Raw genomic sequence first — 20,959 nt, 5'->3', positions numbered from 1 at the left:
AGCTCTGACCAGGATTTACCATTTGTTTTAATTTCCATCAGACCTCGATCAAGTCACCAGTAGAGCAGTTTAGGATTTCTTCATTTTCAGAGTTTGGTTCCTAATCGGATGTGAAGTTAGGCTGTGAATTAGACTTTTGTTATCATGATTTCTGGTTTAAACTTATGATTTTTTTTTCTGAGATGCTAACTGAGCTCGGATTCTTGTTTTAGAATAGTGTATTATTCTTCAGCATGAGATTCACAAAACCTTTAGTTCATACTTTCTTTTCAAGTGAACAGCTCCAGTTGTAACAGTAGAAGAATGCTTTCCTGGTATGCACACAGTCCTGTGTTCAGTCCCCAGCACTGTACAATGTGTACAAACACACATTCACATGTATACTAGACACTGTCACACACATGAACACACACGCACTCATATGTAACCTCACTGATACACATTCACATAGACATATGCATACTTAAGCACATTCACACTGACACATTCACACTCATACATACACTCACAAACATATACACTCAAACATTTATAGTGTTATGCATGTACTGATACACACGTATGCACTCATACACATAAAGACTCAAATTAATGCATTCAGTCATTGACACACTTATACATTCATGTATACTTCCAAACTCACATACATATACTCATGCACACAGTAATCCACACCCATACACAACACACAAAACTTACTCCTTCTCTTCAGTATGAGCTCCACTTTGGGTAGCATGCTCTTCTGCACTATTTGTTCTGTGCATGCATCATAGATATGCATATATGTTCGGTGCATTTCTCCTCATGACCTGACTTGTACGTCACATAGCCCTGTCAGTTGTAAGATGGCCCCTCTGCAAGTTTCACAGCAGGACTGTTTGATTCAGCTTCCAGAGCCTGGAGGCCAGCCTACTGCAGTCATCCTCTGTCCTGAGCTCTTCAGATAACGAAATGAATGGACTCTGAGAGTGGAGATGCCCTACATAGTACTGTCTTAGTTTCTTTTCCCATTGCTATGATGGGACACTCTGACAAAATCAAGGGGTAAGGGGTTTGTTTTAACTCACAGTTAAAGCTACCATCTGTCTTGATAGGGATTTGAAGCAGCTGGCCACTGCAGCCCACATTCAGAAGAGAGCAGTGAATGCATACACGTCCAGCTCCCTCTCTGCTGTTCATGTCGTCCGACCCCATGAAATGTGATTGCACAGACTCAGTGTGGGTCTTCTCACAACCCAATTAAGAGCATTTCTAACAGGCATGCCCACAGCCCAACCTAATTAGATAGTCCATCATTGAGACTCCTGGCCAGGTGATTCTAGGTCCTGCCACACAGACAATTGAAATTAACCGTCAAAACCACCAGGACCCAAAGTAACTGAAAGTCTTGTAAAATAACAGCCAGGCAGAAGAGACGTTAGAACTGGCAGTGTTGCTGCTAAGACAGTCCAGAGTTCTGGGTCCTAAATGAGATGGATGGGTCATTATATCACGGAAAAAGACACCGCGTAGAAGTAACCTATACACGGAGTAAAAACTGTACTGGCAAACTGGAATTTCAGAGAAAATTTCATGTTTAAAATTTCTAATGATAGTGAATGAATTTCAGATTCACTTAAAAAGACCCAAGTTTCTTAGAAAGTTAGCTATAAGGTTGGGGTTAGCTCAGTCAGTAAAGTGCTTGTTACGCAAGCCTAAGAGTCTGAGTTTGGTTCCCGGAACCCACTTAAAAGCCAAGTGTGGTGGTGCATGGCTGTAATCCCAGTGCTGGAGGAGGAGGGAGAGATAGGAGGGTCCTTGGGGCTCACTAGCCAGTCTCACCCATTTAGCAAATTCTAGACTGTTAGAGACACTGTCTTAGGGGTGGGGGGAGATGAATGGTACTAGAAGAGCAATGCCCAAAGTTGTCCTCTGTTCTCTTGTACGCAGGGACCCCCAAACACGTGTGCACACAATAACATACACACACAAAATGAAAGTGACATGTAAACTCTTTGACTAACCACTATACCTTGCCAACCTTTCCAAACCTAGGACCAAGTAAGTTAATACAGACAGTTTTAGGGTGTTGTAATGTTGTAGGAAATGCTCCTTTGAACGAAGTCCCCAGACAGTTGTAATGGGGTTTTCTGAAGCTTTAAGCCTCCCCCAGAGTGGCTGTTCGATAGCTCCTTAGCCCGTCCATACACTGCATGTCCCTTTCCCCTCTCAGGCTCAGTTTGACCGCTACCTCTCAGCCCCAGACCACCTGCTGATGCCACAGCTGAACTTCCTGCTCAGCGCCACAGTGAAGTAAGTGTCTGCCCTGGAGGAGGTGGGAGAGGTTCATAACTGTTTAACATCAGATATTTTTCTTAAAAAAAGTTATTTTTAAGACTGAGACATTTGCTTTTGGAGAGCTACAGCCCTCAGTGTTTTCCTGCCTTAGTACCACCAAGGAACTAACCTTGGCAATACTTATTCCTTATCTGTATTTTCCTCCAGAATCTCTCATTAATATAGAGCTTATTTTGCTAATAATTTTAAATTGCTGTGACTACAATTGAAGTTACATAGACATGATGCCAAATTCCTTTATAGTCTAAATGTGTCAAGGCAATGTTGATAATATGGATTATGTCACACATTCTTTGCAGTGTGGATGACTATTTTGTGGACTACTTTGCATTTTACTGGTTTTCTGTAGATCTAAAACTATGAAATATTATAGATGTCTCCTTGATTTAGAGTGGGGATACATCTATCCTGGTAAACTCATCTTAAGTTAAAGTTCAGTTAATAGACCTGAACATCACAATTCAGAGCAGAGTGCACATGGGCCCACACTAGCATGGTGCCAGGGCACATGGGTCCACACTAGCATGGTGCCAGGGCATGGCTCTCTACTCAACATCAGAGCATACAAGGAAGCATCTTACCAACCTGGAAAAAGTTCAAAGTTCGAATGTTGCTGTATTGAGTTTTCTACTGAGTGTGTGTGCTTCCTTAGCATGACAAAGTGGGAAATTGTATGTCAAGCCGTCATGTTTATTGCTAGTGTGTTCAAGACAAGGAAACTACCTTTTAGACCCATCTAATGCCCTAAGACACTGTAATAGAACAGTTACAAGTAGCAGGTGATTCTGTTACAACTTGGAATCCTTGGTTTTAAGAAAAATACAAATAAAATTCTCTACAAGTAGGAGATTAGGCAATAATAAATCTGCATCTTTTTCTTTTCTACCAGGTAAGAATTAAGTACTTTCAATGTACCAGACTAGTGGTTAGGGGTTAAACCATGTATCATTTATGGAAGTGAATCTGAAATGTCACTTAAATTAAGAGCAACATTTTTATTAAGAATGGTGGAAAATAGCTTCTGAACTTGAAGAAAACACTGCAAACTCCTCAAAAGATGCAATGTCAAAGTCAGCATATTGCTCGTCTGTTTTCTGAAGCTGGAATTCCAGAAATAGGTACACAAGGCAGCCAGGGCTACAGCAGTGAGCAGACAAGGTGGCTAATGAACAGACAAAATGGCCAGGGCTACAGCAGTGAGCAGACAAGGTGACTTGGTTTGACATGAAGAAAAGCTCGATATGCACCAGAATTGTAGTGGGAAGCCTCCTTCTCACACCTGCCTGCATGTCCTGGTCGCGTTCTGTTCTGAGCTGTGATTATCCCTAGGCTCTGAGTCCACTGAGATATGCACAGTGCTCCACTCTCATCTTTTTATCTTAAGGTTTGGCTGAACTAAAGTGGTAGAGAGCTAACTTAAGGTGTTTGCAACCCTGGGTTCAATTCCCAGCCCCAGTAAACCAAATATCACATTATTAGAACAAGAAAAACATTAATGCAAGAACTTTCTCCAGGTATGTGAATCCACATACCCAGTAAGCTACTGAATAAGATATTCAGTCTTAAAGGAAAATATTGAGCAGATTTAAGGGACCAGGAAGTAAAGCTGTCTAGAAAGTGGAGAAAGAAATAGAAAATTAAGTGGTTTTAAGGAGTTTTTACTTTTTCCCTTTGGATAAATTAGAAAGCCGTGTTCTCCTCGATGCCAGACTCCAGTGTTCACCTCATGCACCATAGAAGCCGCAGTTATGACTATGTTAGTATCAGAGTATGTTCCATAAGTCGCTTAACAAGTGGAGGGAGTATACATATTTCTAAATGAGCATACAGGAAAGTCTGTATGATTGAAGAACTGTTTTTTTAGGGTCAATTTCTTTCTTACATTTTTTTCTTATATTTATTAAAAGTAAAAGCATGGACTCAGTGAAAAAAAATGTTTTCTTTTTGATTTGAAGGAAGTGGGACCTGTTTGTCTAAACAACCTTTGTAAACAAAACTAAAGCAAGGTTTTAACTGAGAAAAGGAAAAGAACCATGAGTGAAAGAATACCTTCTGGAAATCTATAAGCTGAAAAGCAGCTTTAGCCTGAACAACGTACTAGAGAACTCAGAAAGCCCAGACCTTCAAAGTAAGTTACAGAGGGGTTGATGGAGTCCTGCAGTCAGGGCTGCCTGGAACTCATGTTAAATGCCACGCTAATCTTTCACTCAGCTCACTACCTTCCAAACAGAACTCAGCATGCTGAAGGATGACTGCTAGTCTCATACCTAAAGACATGCGTCCAGAGTTAGAGGAACACCCCAGAACTGCTTAGGAGCAAGAAAATGTGAACCCAAAGGAGAAAAAAGATCCATTAATAGAAACAGACCCAGAGACAATGCTTATAGAATTAGCAGGTATGGAAATGTATATAGGGATTAATATCATCCCTAATTAATAACAATACAGGAAAGCTTCAATATACCGAGAGAATAAGGACAGAAATGTTACCAACTGAGAGTGCTGCCCTTACACTTAAAGGTACAGTATGTAAAATGAAGCATTCATCTTTCCTAAAAGAAAGACCAGCCAGACTAAAGAGGGAAGGAGGCGCATGTGAGGTAGTATTAAGAGGACCCCCCACCTCTCTCTCCCATACACACATATTTGTGTATATATTCAGTTATACATGATAGGAGTATCACATTATTGGAACAAGAAAAAAATTAATGCAAGAACTTTCTCCAGATGTGGTGCGAAATGTGAATCCACATACCCAATAAGCTACAGAAACCTGAACAGAGACATTGCACAAGGGTGTTCCATCGTCAGATCATCAAAAGCCGGTTATAAATAGAACCATCTTAGAGCAACCAGCAGGAAGAGTTAGTGTTCATAGGAGCTGACTTTGTGTTGGAAACAATACCGCTAGAAGACGATGGGGTGTCGTTTTTAGCATGCTGAACTAAAGTGGTAGAGAGCCTACTTAAGGTGTTTGCAACCCTGGGTTCAATTCCTAGCCCCAGTAAACCAAAAATCATAGCACAAAACAAAACAAAAACCTTGAAAGCGAATAGCAAAATTAATACATCTTATCTGCATAAACACCAGCATCCTGCACTATAAGAGATAATAAAAGAAATTCTTCAGAATGAAGAAAAAGGATCGAGGAACATAACCTCAGAGTAAGGGAGACTGAAAGTGAGTCAGTGGACCATTTAAGGGAGCATTTAGAGCAGTGGTTCTCAACCTTCCTGAAGCTGGGGACCCCAACCATAACCTCATTTCCTGGCTACTTCTTAACTGTAATTTTGTTACTGTAGTAAATTATAATGTAAATATCTGCGTTTTCCAATGGGCTTAGGCGACCCCTGTGAGGGTTGTTTGTCCCCAAAGAGGTTGTGACTCACGTTGAGAACCACTGATTTAGAGGGAAGGAGAAGCGTACTGTTGTGATGATGTAGATACTGAATTATCCATGGCGTGTGCAGTACTGTGAGGGGAGACAGGAGCCCTACAGCACCCTCTGAAGCAAACAAGAAGGAGACAAATGCAAATGAAACAGGAAGAGACAGACAGCAAGACAACAGACGGAAGTCCAGCCTGGTAAGAAGACAGTGCGTGCCAGTGGAAAGGCAGGAATCCCCCGAGAGAATGAAAAAGTGTAGCCTAATGCCTGCTGTCTATAATACATCCATCCTGAGTGCAGAAGACAGTTTACAATCAAAAGGCTGATAGAAGCCAGGCCATGGCAGCACTAATCACAGGAACCTAAAATAGCTGTGTCGACACCAGTGCAGTCAGAGCAGGTGCTAGCATGAGGAACAGACACTTACCAGTGATGATAGGGTCGTTTCATAAAGGTGTTGGTGCACTTGGCCAACAACAAACTTGAAGAGCATGAAGTACATTCTGGAGGACATTTGTTAATACTTATGGAACCATGAGTGGTGACACAGGCCAGGCTAACCAGATCTCTGCAGGCTTCAGGCTAGCCTGGTCTAAATACCAATTCCAGACCAGCCAGAGCTGCATAAGAGACCCTCTCCCCAAACACAAAACAAAACCAACACAAAAGCTATACACACCAACACTCTTATGATTCACCAATTTCTTGTTTTCCCAGCCCTTCACTGTTGAAGCCTTTCTCCTGGTGTGCATTTAATTACACCTCACGAAAGCTCACTTTTAGTGATCGCAGAACCTGAACATGGAAAGAAGCTATTTTTAGGAACAGTAGATTTCTGGTAATGCTGAAGTTGGACCAGGTTGTTAGGCAACGAGAATCCTAAGTGCTGATTAAGAAGCTCCCTGATTCTCAAAGCAAGCGATTCATTTGTGCTTTAAATAACTGCTTAAAATACAACCAATTTACATGAGCATATTTTAATGAGAATGATTTCTCTGTGCGTGTCCATAGTGATCTTTATTAAGAGTTTTGAAATTTTGACGTTTGTAACTGGGTAAACAATATCTTAATGTTCAGCATTTTGAAGTACAGGGAACCAAATGGCACTGCCTTTGGATAAAAATGTAAAGTGAAGACTCAGTCCACTCATTTTTCTCCAGGTAAATTAGCTCCATGATTATTCTATTTGCTATATGACCCATGGTGTGGCCAGCTGCTCTCTAACCATGAGACATGTTGGAGTTACTGATCTTGGAGAATAGCCTGATCTTTTGGTGTCATACTGCTTACCTGCCCCACAAGGGATACTGGTGGAGGAGGTGACCCTTTACTTGACTCTGCTCTTTGGAGCTTAAAAGGTCTCAAACTGTGTGGCTATGTTAAGCAGTAGAGTCTGGTGCTTAAGAAGATAGTCCAAAGGTCATGATTTTCCTTGTACCATGCACATTAGCCTGCTTAGACATAACTTGTTTTATTTGAACCTTCCTTCTCAATTCCTATAAATGGCCTGAGGCCACAACCATCCTGGGTGTGTGTTGTCTGCTTTAGCAAAGTATTCTGTGACCAGCTTTACTATTAGGAGTTTCTGTGTTGACATGAATTAGGATTGTGACGTATTCATTTTTTATATCCACTTAAGAGCTGAGTTTTCTGATTTTTGAAAATTAGCTTGAATGGATTAGAATGCCATTTAGTAAACTAATCCCAAGATTTCATGGTAGCAGAGACACCAGGTGGTTAGTGGTCTAACTTTGTAAATGACCACACCTTTTATTAAAATAACATTTTCTTCCATTTTTATAATCTTTAAATATTGAGAATTGCATACATGCATGACTGGTTTTTTCCCTTCCCCAGAGCCATCAATTGCCAGTAGTTCTTGGGAGTTTGCTTAGTGTGTTCCTCTGCTGTCCATGCTGCTTTGGCTAGCTTGACTTTGTACAGGACTTATGCATGAAGTCCTTGCCACTATGAGTTCATCGGAACAGCTAGCAACCCTGATGTGTCTGGAGAACACTATCTCACTATGGACATCCAGTCCCTCTGCTGCTTAGAATCTTCTTATCCTTAGGAAAATCATACCACAGAAAACGTTCTGAGTGTAGCTTTTCGTCCATCAGCTGTGACTGTGGCTGTGGTTGATCTAAGTGCAGGTAGGTGCATGCCCAGGCTAGAAGTAGTGCTCCACAGCACTGCGGAGAGGCGCGCCTGTAAGAGGTCCCGACGTCCCAAGCACACAGCTGGACTTAGGTGATTTCCTGATCATTTTGGATTTAGCTACACAGTTCCTCAAGCTGTTCCATTTTAGACACCAGTAATTTGTCACTATAATGATTCTCATAATTTCAAACTATTTCATGATACTGCTAATTAGTGAGATAATGTGACACCAGGCAGGAAGAAAAACAGTGTGGTGCACAGACAGACAGATACATAATGCACAGAGAGATAGTTACATGGTACATAGACAAGACACTTACATAGGCGTTCCAAGATAAAGAAAGGGTGAGCTTGCAGGGTAGTTTCTACTTGAAATAAAAAAGGAGGGATAATAGGGACTTCAAAATACGTAGAGGTAAAGTTGTTGGAGCACTGCAGAGGTGACCAGCAAGATGCAATAGCCAACAGGCTTATTTAGGGACTGCATTTTCTCCACGTGCAGTGGGGTGTGCGTATGCGTGTGTGTGTGTGTGTGTGTGTGTGTGTGTGTGTGTGTGTGTGTGTGTGTGTGTGCCCTAAGATGAATATATAGTTTTTAAAAGACAAGCTCATTAAAATGTTCTCATCTGTCAATTGAATAGTATACTCTAAATGCTGAAGATGCTCTACAAAGATTCATCTAATCAGTACTTTGTAGAGGACATATAAAAAAGTCAAGGTACCTGTAGTGAGCGACACACCTTGAGTTCCACCCTTCTGAATTCCTTTGTGGTATTTTTTTTTTCCACCACGCCATGTAGAATTCACTGGAAACATTTAGTGAAAGTGAGCGTGTGGACTTGGTGGTGACTCCATGTCCCAGCCTGTCAGAGTTCTTGTTTCTGATTGAGGGTTAGCTGTGGGCTCACTGCAGGGGTCCCCACTTCTAGCTCTCCTGGCTGTGCCTGAGCTTGCAGGGAGAAGGAACCCGCCTTTCTCCCCTCCTCTCTCTGACCACTTCCAGGCTCCTGTGTTCACCTCCACTCTGTCTTCCCCAGCACATGTTCAGTTGTCCTGCCTTTGCTATCTCAGCAGCTTCTCAAACTCCAGAGCAGCACGGGAAAGACCAACACTCAGAACCAGCCACACAGCCTCGCAAGGTCTCTCGGCCTGGTTTTGTTTAGTTATCTGTGTTTCAGCTTTCTTCTGGTTTTCTCCTTTGAAGACCTGTGGTGGTTTTTCAGCTCTGTTGTTAATTATTGACATTTGTAAGCCAATTTAGCTTAGAAACATGGCCTGAATTACAACTCAATTTCACTAATTTTTAATAATGACTTGAAAACAAAAATTAAATTACTACATAAGATTTTTAGTATGCTACTTTTGCCAATTATTTAGTATTTTTAAAATAATGTTTAATTTACATTCTTGTACCTTACTCTGATTTTAAACCTTTTGTGTGGCAGCATAGTCCTTATTCCATATATTCTTTATGTAGTAATCAGATTGAAGCAAATTATGAAGTATGACGTTTGGGTAATAAATGTTATGGCCAGCCTAACATCCATCATCATCCTGCTCTGAGTGATGATGAGCTAGAAACCGCTACTAAAGCTCACTTCTGACTTGTTGCAAAACCAAACAAAATAAAAAAAACATAGTTTTTAAATTTATATGTAACAGTTGTTAAATACTGTCCCATAATGGGTTTTGGCTGTTTCATTATTATGAAAAATAATGTTGACATTACTTTGGCACATGTTGTGAAGCTCAGTTAGATACAGGACAGTCCACTAGACAGTAGATCACGTGAGCCTCAGGTGACTAAGTGGATTCCCAACCAGTTTCTTGTGTTTTAGGATCTGTTTGTGTGTGCACATCTGGGTGTGAGTGTGAGTGGGTGCCGCCTTCTGTCACTCTCTGCTTATTCCTTTGAGGCATGGTCTCTCCCTGAACCTGGAGCTTACATGTTCATGGTGAAGCCTGTAGCCACCAGTCCCCAAAATCTTGTCCCAGTATCTCTTGGGGTTGGGGTTCTAGGCAGTTTACATGGATGCTGAGATCTGAATTCTAACCCTCATGATGACAAAAGTCCTGTTCACTGCTGAGCCATATTTGCTGTCCGTCAACCTTCTGCCATTCTCCTTCCCAGTAGAAAGTAGTCAGCATCACTGCACTCTGTGCAGAGCATTTACTCAACCTGTCTTCCTTCTCTTTACTCTTATTTTGCAATTGTAAATTGCAAATCTTTAGCAATTTGAAAAATTATCAAATTCCTTTAACTCACTAAAATAGATCTGAACCAGGTACTGTTGACCTAACATCTTGGGATGGACTTCTCTCCTGCTTCCATCCACATACTGTACCTATAAATCATAGCCTCATGTCTGTAGATAGTCTTACAAACTTATTCTTTAGGGTGTTATTATCAAGAAGAACATAGATCTCAGAAAGACAACTTAAAGAATATTGCCTGTTATTGGCAGCTTCATTGCGTAAATGTGTATGAGAACTAAAATAATTTCTTACTGCCTTTATCAGATGATTTGACCCAACTCTAAGCTAAGGTTAAATGTTCTGAACACATTTAAAGTATTCTGGGTTGCAGTGTTTGGTAGGTAAGGATGTTAAATGCATGTCTCTCCTTCCTTCATCAGGATGTAAGCCCCCGCTAAGTCATGGAATATTTATATGTGAGGCACTGTTTTAGTCCTAATGACCAAGCAGTGCATGAAATGCAGCCCCTGGCTTTTGGAGGCTACCTACATATTAATGAGGAAGACTTTATTTAGTAAACAGTAATTACTCATCCCCGTCAGTAGGAACTGGTCTGCGTGGTGATGAAGCATATCATTCGGCATCATTCCTATGTGTGAGCTTACAGTGCTTGGGGTTATCTCATGTTCTGGTTTTGTTTGCTCATCTGTAGGGAGCAGATTGTTAAGCAGTCTACCGAGCTGGTCTGCAGAGCCTATGAGGAAGTTCATGCAGCTGTGATGAATCCAGTCAACGCATACAAAGATCCGGAGAGCATCCTACACAGGACGCCTGAGCAAGTGAAGACACTGCTCTCCTGATGATCTTGATGACATTTTGCAGATTATTGGTGCCTGGCAACAAAGGGTGGTTTGGGTTTTTAATCTGAGTCTTTATTTTGACGTTTGAGAATTATAGATTTCCTTGTATGAGATCGTAGGTCAATTTCTTTCATTCTCAGCTAACATGGAGATAAATCAATATTGACTCAAGTCTGTACTGCTGTGTCTCTTCTTAGGTAGCAATGTTCTCTGGTTCATTAGCTGCCTATGCATAGCAGCTTAAAGGTCCCACTGATTTGGAATTATAAATGGAGGCAAAAAGTCAAATGGAAGATTTCAGGATTAAGTACAACGAGGTCTAAGTTAGTACCATGTGACATCTAAACTGCAGCTGTTGGTAATGAATGTCCCTTTGTGGACGGCTTCTCTGCTCTCCTTGTGATGAATAGCTTCTTGAACCTAGCCCATGTCTGTCCCCCAGATAAGTGTCAAAAGGTTTGTTAGAAGGAAGCAAAGTTGAGGCTGTCGTCTTCTTTCTGCTTATTTTCGTACCTGCAGCCTTGCTCCTTGCAGACATTTGTATGTGTATATAAATACACACTCAGCTGAAAGGTTGGAGAAGAAGGGGAGAGACCCTTCAGTCAGCTCCCTTTGCAGGCAGTCTCAGCCTGCCCGTGGAAAGCCTTGTGTTTCAGGGTGGGTATTCGCCACATAGTATGCACCTAATCTAGCCACCCACAGACTGTTCTGTGTTCACACTAATAAGGATTGTTTAGAGCAAAAGTAACTGCATGTTATCCATTGTGATGTCAGTCTGTCTTGTTGGTCTTTTCAATGACTGTATGTGGCATATTTTATTAGAACAGCATAATACAAGGCAGGTACTTATGTTGTGCATAATTTATTTCTACTGTGAAAAAAAGATTGATGCACTTAGCATTTTGTTTGCTAAAAGGAAATATATTTTTTCTTGTTATCTGGTTTTCTTAATATATATTAAACTATTTCTGGAGCAACAATCTTCGTAGTATGTTTTATATTTCTCACAGATGTGTTTTGGGAAAATACTGAGCAGAAGGAAGTACAGCGGAGGGAAGCCAGGTCCAGGTAGGATGTGGTGCAGTATTAAGCTGAGAAGCATGTCGAAATGGAAGGTCATGAAAGCCAGCATAACTATAACACTCTGGTCTGCCAGGCTTTGTGTTTTGTACTGTTTTGATTTGCATAACTATAACCTAATTAAAGATGGCTTGGTGCATGGGAATGTGTGCTCTGTGGGCAGAACTAGAGATTGAAGGTGGCAGTACTCCCCAGTGGCCAGATCAGTGCCATCTATGGAAATTCCGTCTGCCTTTTTTTCCTTTCAGAAATGGACAGACTGCTCCTAATATTTATATAGACACATACAAGACTGTGAGTAGCCAAAACTTTAAACCAACGACAGTGTACCAGTACTCAGAACAATGTGGTACTGCTACCAGGATGGGCTCTACTATGGGGTTCCATCCTGATAAGCCCAGAGTAAGATGACAGTGCCCAGTCAGAAATACATTCCATCCACCTAACTATACGAACAGCAGAACTTAACCACACAGCATCAGTGTAGAGCATCAGTAATGTGTGCTGGTGATTATGGGCTGGCTTGGCTTCTGTCCAATACTGACAGGCACAGAATGTCAGAAGGCCACCAGGAAGGTCAAATTCAAAATTGCAAGTGTGAGTTATACTGAATGCTTATAACTTTCTCACTATCATTAAGCAGAAAACTTAAATGTTAACTATTATGCACCAGGACTATGGTTAAAATGGAATTTATAGTTCATAAATAAACCTGTATATAGACAGAGTTAACCTTTACAAAAAATAATATTAAGGCTGCCAAGACTCTTCAACAGATCATTTCACAGATGGCTAGAACAACTGTAAGTCCAGCCCCTCTCAAACCATATTTAAAAATGAACTCAACGTGGACGGAAGACCGAAATGTAAGAGGCAAAACTTTTATAAACAAAACTTATTATAAATCTTTGTGCTATTGCATTAAGCAAGACACACAAACGCTCTCTTAACTAAGAATTCTTTTTAATGATACCCAATGGGCAGGGGGATGGACTTCATCAAATGTTTTTAAATGTGTGTTCAAGGGCAAGGTTTGTAATCAAGCCAGATAAAATCGCAGCATAGATGGGGAGGTGGACACTCAGCCTTTAGCTGATGAACTGTTAGCTTTTGAGCAGACCAGTCAGTTTTCTTGAACAGTGTGACCTCTGTCTGGTATGTTTACTACACTCCCAAGATTAGTTGGCCATCATAACACCACAACTCAAGGGGTTTGAATGAAAGGGAGAACATGAAATTGGGTTGATGTGAAGGTGGACCTGGGAGGAGCTAAGAGAGGAGAATAAATATGATCAAAACACATTGTATGAAATTCTCAAAGAATTAATATACATTTTTAAAAAATGAAAAGCCAGGAATGGTGGTTCACACCTTTAATCCCAGTACTCAGGAGTCAGAGGCAGGAGGATCTCTGTGAGTTTGAGACCAGCCTAGTCTACGGAGGCAATTCCAGGACAGCTAGGGCTACACAGAAAAATTCTTGGGGGTGGAGGTAGAGGAGGAAAGGAAACAATGGAGAAAACCCTTTGCAATGCATGCATTTGACAAGGCCTATGGTGCAGAGTACACTTGAGAATATAATGTACAACTCCAGTATGACTGAGTTTTTATTTATATGTACAATCTGCATAAGCATTTCACCAAAGAAGATACAAAACAAAGACGAATAGGCCTGTGAAAAGAAGGTACAGAAATGGCCATCAAGCCCTTGGATATACGTTCCATGTTGGTAGTCACTAGGGAAATGCAAGTTGAGGTCACAATGAGATGCTATTTCACACATACTAAGGTAACTATTACATTAATGATTTTTTTTTTTTTTTTTTGAGACAGGATTTCTCTGTGTAGTTTTTGCACCTTTCCTGGATTTCACTCTGTAGACCAGGCTGGCCTCGAACTTACAGAGATCTGCCTGGCTCTGCCTCCTGAGTGCTGGGATTAAAGGCGTGCGCCACCACCGCCTGGCTTACATTAATGATTTTTAAAGGGAAGTAAGTTAGTATGAGAATGAAGAAGTTGAAATGTCATCCATGCTGGTAAGAGCATAAGATGGGTGTGGAAAACAACTTGATGGCTTTTTTAAAAAATTAACTAGGCTCACTATATGACTTATCAATTCACCATGCCAAGAGAATTAGAAAACTACATCTACACAGAATTTGTTGTTGTTGTTGTTGTTTTGACTTTTGGAGACAGGGTTTCTCTGTGTAACAGCCCTAGCTGTCCTGGAACTTGCTCTGTAGGCCAGGCCAGTCTTGAACTCACAGAGATCCGCCTGCCTCTGCCTCCCAAGTACTGGGATTAACACACAACTTTTATAGAAATATTTATGGCAGTATTTATAACCGCCCCAAGTGGAAAGAATCCAAAAGTTCATCAAACAATGTCATTCACCCTTTAAAAAGTGAAGTTTGGATACATGCTACAGTGTGGAAGAGTCTTGATTGAAAGAAACCAGCACAAAAGGCTCCATCTAGCTTGACTGTGAAGTGGGACATGTATGAAGTGTGAGTGAGAAGCCCACGAGGAAATGTGAAGCACATTAACAGCTTACAGGGACTGAGGGACAAGGCAATGGGAGCTGACTGCTGACAGTCCCTTTGGAGGGAGGTAGAAATATTCCGGAGTTAGTGGTGATGGCTTCATAATAGTGAATATACTGTCAATCCACTGTGTTTTACTCTTTGAATTTACCATTTGTAAATTTAAGCTTTTGATACATTTTGATAAAGAATTGTAGTAAGTGAAACTGTAACATGCCAGTTTGCACATCTTAAATTCAAATATTGAGATCTTAATTGATTTTGAGATTTAGAAACCACCAGCTGGCGAGCTATTTTAAAGCAGAAGGTAAGGCATGTTTTCCTGAGAGCTGTCAGTAGGAGTGATAGTAATTGTCCAAGCTAGGAATATTTGTCTGTCTAAAGCTTTATCTTTTCTAAACATGTAGATTGAATTCTCGATTAGAATGAAGAGTCAATAATATTGAGTTCTGGCAGCAGGTTGTTTTTATCATGTGTGGGAGGGGGTGCAGGTATGTTCCACCCCCAAAGCTAGAGGTGAACATCAGGCATCATCCTCTGTTGTCTCCATTTTAGTTTGTAACAGGGTCTCTCACAGCTTGGAGCTCACTAGTACAGCTTGGCTGGCCGGCCAGCAAGACTCAAGGATCCGCCCAACTCGACTCCAGCAATAGGATTACAGGCATGTGTAGCTGGACCTGGCTTTTTAGGGAATGATGGGATCCAAATTCAACTCCTTATGCTTCCTTCAGAAGTACTTTTAACAAGTGAGCTGTCCCATTTATTTATTTGTTTGTTTGTTTGTTTGTTTGTTTGAGACAGGGTTTCTCTGTGTAGCTTTGTGCCTTTCCTGGAACTCACTCTCTAGCCCAGGCTGGCCTCTAACTCACAGAGGTCTGCCTCCCAAGTGCTGGAATTAAAGGCATGCGCCACCACCGCCCAGCAGGCCATTTTTTTTTTTTTTTTAAGTTAAATATGCTGTTTAGATAGTATAGCCAGACCTACATATGGTCATTTGGGGGTCATAATTATATTTAAGTATGATTATCAGTCATATATTTATGAAAATAATTTTATACTCAAATTACTTTGAAAATAGAAAATGTTATAATATAGGTCCAAATATAAAATTAACATGTCAGCTGAGAAACTAGTGTAAGAATTGCATTAATAACAGCATGCCAGTTTATCAAATCCAGCTAACATTGATGCCAGTGAATACTAAAATAAAAACATTTGCAGTGAAAAAAACTAAAAACTCATCATAATACTAAGCTTATAAACATGAACTGAACTGGAGGAAATTTTAGATAGGATCAAAAGTATTCATGTGGAACATTTGCTCGCTTCAGGGGATATATAATTTTCTGGCAAAGTGTTTGGAATTTTTATTTAAAAACAGTGAAGTCTGAGCTAGTCTAAAATATTCAGAGATTTCATATTTTATATAAATGTTATGTAACATTTATATAAATGTTCTGCCACCAGGAAAGTAATTTACTTATGTATTAGTATGAATCATGTACTTACGTATTATGAATTAATTTATTTCTGATCACCAAAATCATAGTATATTAATATTTCCTTATGGGGGAGGGGTACTGTCTTCCAAACAATCTTTGATAACTCTCGCTTACGAGTATAAACATAGCTTTGTATTTATATTCTTATACTTCAGTTCTTTAATATGGCTATCATGAATTTATATTACATTTAAAATTTTTGTGCTGCTGTACAATGAAATGGAATTAATATGTGCGTGTTGGCTCTATTTCCTCCAGGCCCCTTTCTGACGGACATTGTTTCCTCTGAGTTGGGTTTTCTGTTCATAGTTTATATTGTTGGGAGTTGCAGTTTATGGACTGTGTCTTTCAGTTCTTATTTGGACTATAAGGCTTCATTGCTTTCTGTGTCTGCTTTGGTAAGTTTCATGCTAGGTGTGACCCCATTCACAGACTTGGTGTCGTGGCTCTCTGCTCATCTTCCTGTTGCCTGGTAGATGTAGTCTGGAGACTCTTTATTGTGGGTTCACCGTTCCCAAAGAATGATCTTAAATGTTTGATTTTCTTTATTGTCCTTTTGTTTATTTCATTTACTTTTACTCTCTCTTCATTAATTCCTTCTTTCTACTTTGTGTTTTGTTTGGTCTTTTGTTTTTCTACCTTGTTGAAGTGGAACTTTATAATTGATATCTAAACATTGTCCTGTAGTGATATTTTCATTTATATATAACATTTGACATGTTAATCTATAATTCCATCTAACTTTACCTACATACATAGATCTTTATATGTTAAGTCTCATTATCTTTTTTATTCCATTTACTTTTTAATTTAAAAAATATATCTTAATTAAAATGGAATTATACCACTTCCCGCTCCATTTTCTCCTTACACCCATCTTCTCGACTACCCTCTCTCAAACCCTTCCCACACCTTCCCCACTCTCAAGTTGGTAGCCTCTTTTTCTTTGATTATTATTGTTGCGTGTGTATGTATGTGTGCACAAAAATATACAAATAAAGCCCTCTGAGTCCGTTTCTGTTTTTGTATGTCTGGTTTCAAGGCTGACCATTGCATTGGATAACCAATAAGGAGGCTCTTCCTGGGGAGAGGCCGATTTCCCTTCTCCCTGAGGTCCTTGATTCCTGTAGATCTTGGTCTAGGGATGGGAACTCCTCTTAGCATCACACTAGCATGTCCGTTAATACTGCTGTTGTTCTAGTCTTGCTCACAGAGCTATTTTTAGGAGAGACTGTTTCACAGCAGATTTCCTGGTAGTCTGGCTCTTACAGTCTTTTCAACCCATCTTCTGAGATGTTCCCTGAGCCAAGATGCCGGAGCTGGGATGCAGATGTGTCTGTGGAGCAGGAGCTGTGATGCAGATGTAATTGTGATGCAGGAGCTGTGATGCAGATGTGTCTGTGATGCAGGAGCTGTGATGCAGATGTGTCCATGAAGCAGGAACTGTGATGCAGATGCATCTGTGTGTGGTGCAGATATAATTGTGATGCAGAGCTGCGATGCAGATGCATCTGTGATGCAGGAACTGTGATGCAGATGTAATTGTGATGCAGAGCTGTGATGCAGATGTAATTGTGATGCAGAGCTGTGATGCAGATGTAATTGTGATGCAGAGCTGTGATGCAGATGTAATTGTGATGCAGGAGCTGTGATGCAGATGCATCTGTGATGCAGAGCTGTGATGCAGATGCATCTGTGATACAGGAACTGTGATGCAGATATAATTGTGATGCAGGGGCTGTGATGCAGATGTGTCTGTGATGCAGGAACTGTGATGCAGATATAATTGTGATGCAGGAGCTGTGATGCAGATGCATCTGTGATGCAGAGCTGTGATGCAGATGCATCTGTGATTCAGGAACTGTGATGCAGATATAATTGTGATGCAGGGGCTGTGATGCAGATGTGTCTGTGATTCAGGAGCTGTGATGCAGATGTAATTGTGATGCAGAGCTGTGATGCAGATGCATCTGTGATGCAGGAGCTGTGATGCAGATGTAATTGTGATACAGAGCTGTGATGCAGATGCATCTGTGATGCAGGAACTGTAATGCAGATGTAATTGTGATGCAGATGTAATTGTGATGCAGGAGCTGTGATGCAGCTGTATCTCTTGGGGCTGAGCTCCCTACCATTGGTTGATTTCACTTCAAGTATCTTCTAATTTCCATAGTGACCTTTTATGTTGTTTATGCATATTTACAAAAAGTATTTCTCAGTGATCTTTTTATTCCTTGCACCAAAAATGCATCATGTATTTCAATCCTTTGACGTTTTCATGCTTACTTTGTGTTCCCGCCTATACTATAGTCTTGTAAATTGTCCTCTGTAGAGTGCGGAATGAAGTCTTTCCTGTAGTTACTCTGTGAAGTGCTCTACATGTTAAAAATGACAGTTTCATTCATCCGTTCACACCATGTGTGATCCTCGGTAGCCTTTCTGATGTTTACTCTGTGAGCCGTACAAGCTTTCATAGCAATTATGAATTTATGTTTTCAGTCTCTTCTTTGCTTTATATGTTTTAATCTATTTCTACATATTCGGATTTGACTGATGTATTTCTCTGCAGTGTGATCCACTTGGAGATCCATTGTTTGCATTTTTGCTGTTAATGCTTTCAACAAGGGAGTCTGGTGATGACATCTCCTTACAAAGACTGATGAGCGAGGCTGAGTTTCCTTTGTCATGCCCCTGCTGTGTCTCTCTCTGCCTCCAAGTCCACAGCTCTTCCACGGTGCACTTGCCAGCGAGGCCAATCACCGCTCAGTGAGCCAGCTGCTTTCATCCACTGGTAAATCAAGCCAGATCCTCACAGCGTGTTGGGGTACCAGGCACCCTGGTTGTTTCTCTTCTTTCCCTCCGTGGATGAGTGACTTGGATTCCTCTGCTACCTCTGATGGGGTTTCATGCTCTAATCTCTAAAGGTTCCTGGTATCGTACACACGGGAGATGAATTCACTGAATGGCTTGATCTTGTTAAAGTTGTGGTACTCCCTCACATTAATGAGAAGGCACTGTATATATGCCACATTGCTTTCAGCTCCTAGGGATAGATTTGTTCTGGTTTCTGTTTTTGTTTTTTAAGGAAAAATATGAATCCCAGTTATAACTGGGTGCCAATCTCCTTCTACGTGGGTTGTTTTGTTTTTGTTTTCTTTTCTTTTTTGGTTTTTGTTTGTCTTGTTTTTTTTGGTTTCTTTTTTTTTTTAACAAATAGGGAAGCACTTTTCATGTGTGGTAGATATCATACTTATTTTAAACCCATCTCTAATCCTGAGCCCAAGCTTCCTGTAAAACTCTGAGTTTCATCCATACCCAATAGCCTCAGAGAAACTTTCATAGAACTCGAGTGAGCAGAACCCAAACTTCACAGCTTCGCTGCTCTGTGCAGATAGTTCCCAAGTCTGATGAAGGAGTTACTCTCTGCTGAGCACATACCCTGAGCCATTAGCCAGGTGCCCATGCCATGGAGGCTCAAATGTCAAGTTACCACCACCAAGGTTCTGTTACAGAATGAAATAGCCAACCCTTGTCTCACCAGAGGGGTGCCTAGGGTCCCTGAGAGCTGTGGCAACCTGGCTATACCACGTCTGCCTTCGAGACCAGTGCTGCACCACCTCGCCCTCCTTGTCCATCTTCTCGCCCTTTGCCTGACCTTTAACCTGTGGGGGCACCACTGGGGGCACTTTACCAGTTGACTCATGACACCAAGCAGACATTGTGCTCCCCCTTTTCTGTGCCTCCATCCACAGTGCCCCCACCTCTTCTCTAGCCTGGCAGCCTGGAAGGAAGGGATTGCCAACTCACTTTTTAACATTTCAGGGCCTCCATTCAGAGGCTTCTGGGGTGGCCTGCCACTTAAGGAAAGCCAACACAGGAACCCAGTTAGATCCTTTCAGAGGACTGTAACAGCCAGCCCACCCTGGCCTGCACCAGAAAACCTGGGGGTGGGGGGAACAAGAGTAGCCTTTGTAACTCCTACATTCCATCACGATGGACTGAAATCGGGTTCTTTCAGCTCCCTCACACTACCCCATTTTCCCCTGCTCCAAAACCAGAGCCCCTGAATATCTCAACAGAACTAAGACCTTGTTAGCACTAAGCATTTGGCCCAAATTTCTCTCTCTCTGTGGGAACTTGCATGGGTAACCCCTCCCCATGTAGCCGCGGCAGAAGCAGATGGCCATCTTGGAGAGGGTCAGAAGTCTGGGACTTGGACAGGTTGAGAGTTCTGTGTGCCAGGCTGAATCACTTGTAATTAGAATGCTTCTCATCCTCCTCTTCTGCGCTTCTGAACTTACCCGAGGAACCAGCAGCCTTGAGTCATGCATAGAAACAGATCTGTCCCTGAAAGCAAAAGCTGCCTGTGAAGTCAGAGGCATACAGTAGAGATATCAAGAAAGCTAGTGGACCTGGAGTGAGCAATTAACCCTCCCCTTGGGCTTGGTGTTTCCTGATTTTTCAGGACGATAGACCACAATCAGGGTGCTGTGTGTGAGTTGCAGCTGGAGTAGGCAACCTCTTCTTTCTCACCTTTTTGATTTTTTTTCTTTCTCCATCCTCCTTGCCTAATCTGTACCTACAATAAACATTCTACATGTTTTGAGTCATGTTGCTGACACTCAATGACACCAGTTTGTTAACGTTTATCTGTTTTCTAAAATGGAAAAGAAAGTAACTCATTAGTCTTGACACTTTAATGTGTGAGGGCTTTGAGACACAAGCTAACTTTGCTCCTTCCTGACTAAGTTGTGCTAATTGTCAGACTGTTCTCCAGCTAGAGAGTCGACAGCGAAGTGAGGCATAGCTACTTGTGCCTCGTAAGGCAATAAGCACTACAGGAATACTGTCAGGATCATGATTTATTTCAAAGCCTTCCAAAAGAGATGAGCA

General features: G+C 41.2%; 1 protein-coding gene across 2 annotated transcripts in view; it reads left to right on the top strand.

Moving 5' to 3' along the window:
• Cog6 (component of oligomeric golgi complex 6) overlaps positions 1 to 11,904 on the top strand; it is a 48,270-nt gene extending 36,366 nt beyond the window's left edge. The window contains exons 18-19 of one of the 2 annotated variants that reach the window (XM_036189897.1): positions 2,213 to 2,292; positions 10,794 to 11,904. In XM_036189897.1, the coding sequence (XP_036045790.1) occupies positions 2,213 to 2,292; positions 10,794 to 10,941 (228 nt within the window). In that variant the 3' untranslated portion in view covers positions 10,942 to 11,904. The remainder of the gene's footprint in view (positions 1 to 2,212; positions 2,293 to 10,793) is intronic. The other variant, XM_036189898.1, reaches the window with a different exon arrangement.
• Positions 11,905 to 20,959: the final 9,055 nt, after the last annotated feature.

Source organism: Onychomys torridus, chromosome 6 (assembly GCF_903995425.1).
Source record: "Onychomys torridus chromosome 6, mOncTor1.1, whole genome shotgun sequence".
NCBI lineage: Eukaryota > Metazoa > Chordata > Mammalia > Rodentia > Cricetidae > Onychomys > Onychomys torridus.
This window is presented reverse-complemented; position numbering and strand designations above follow the sequence as displayed.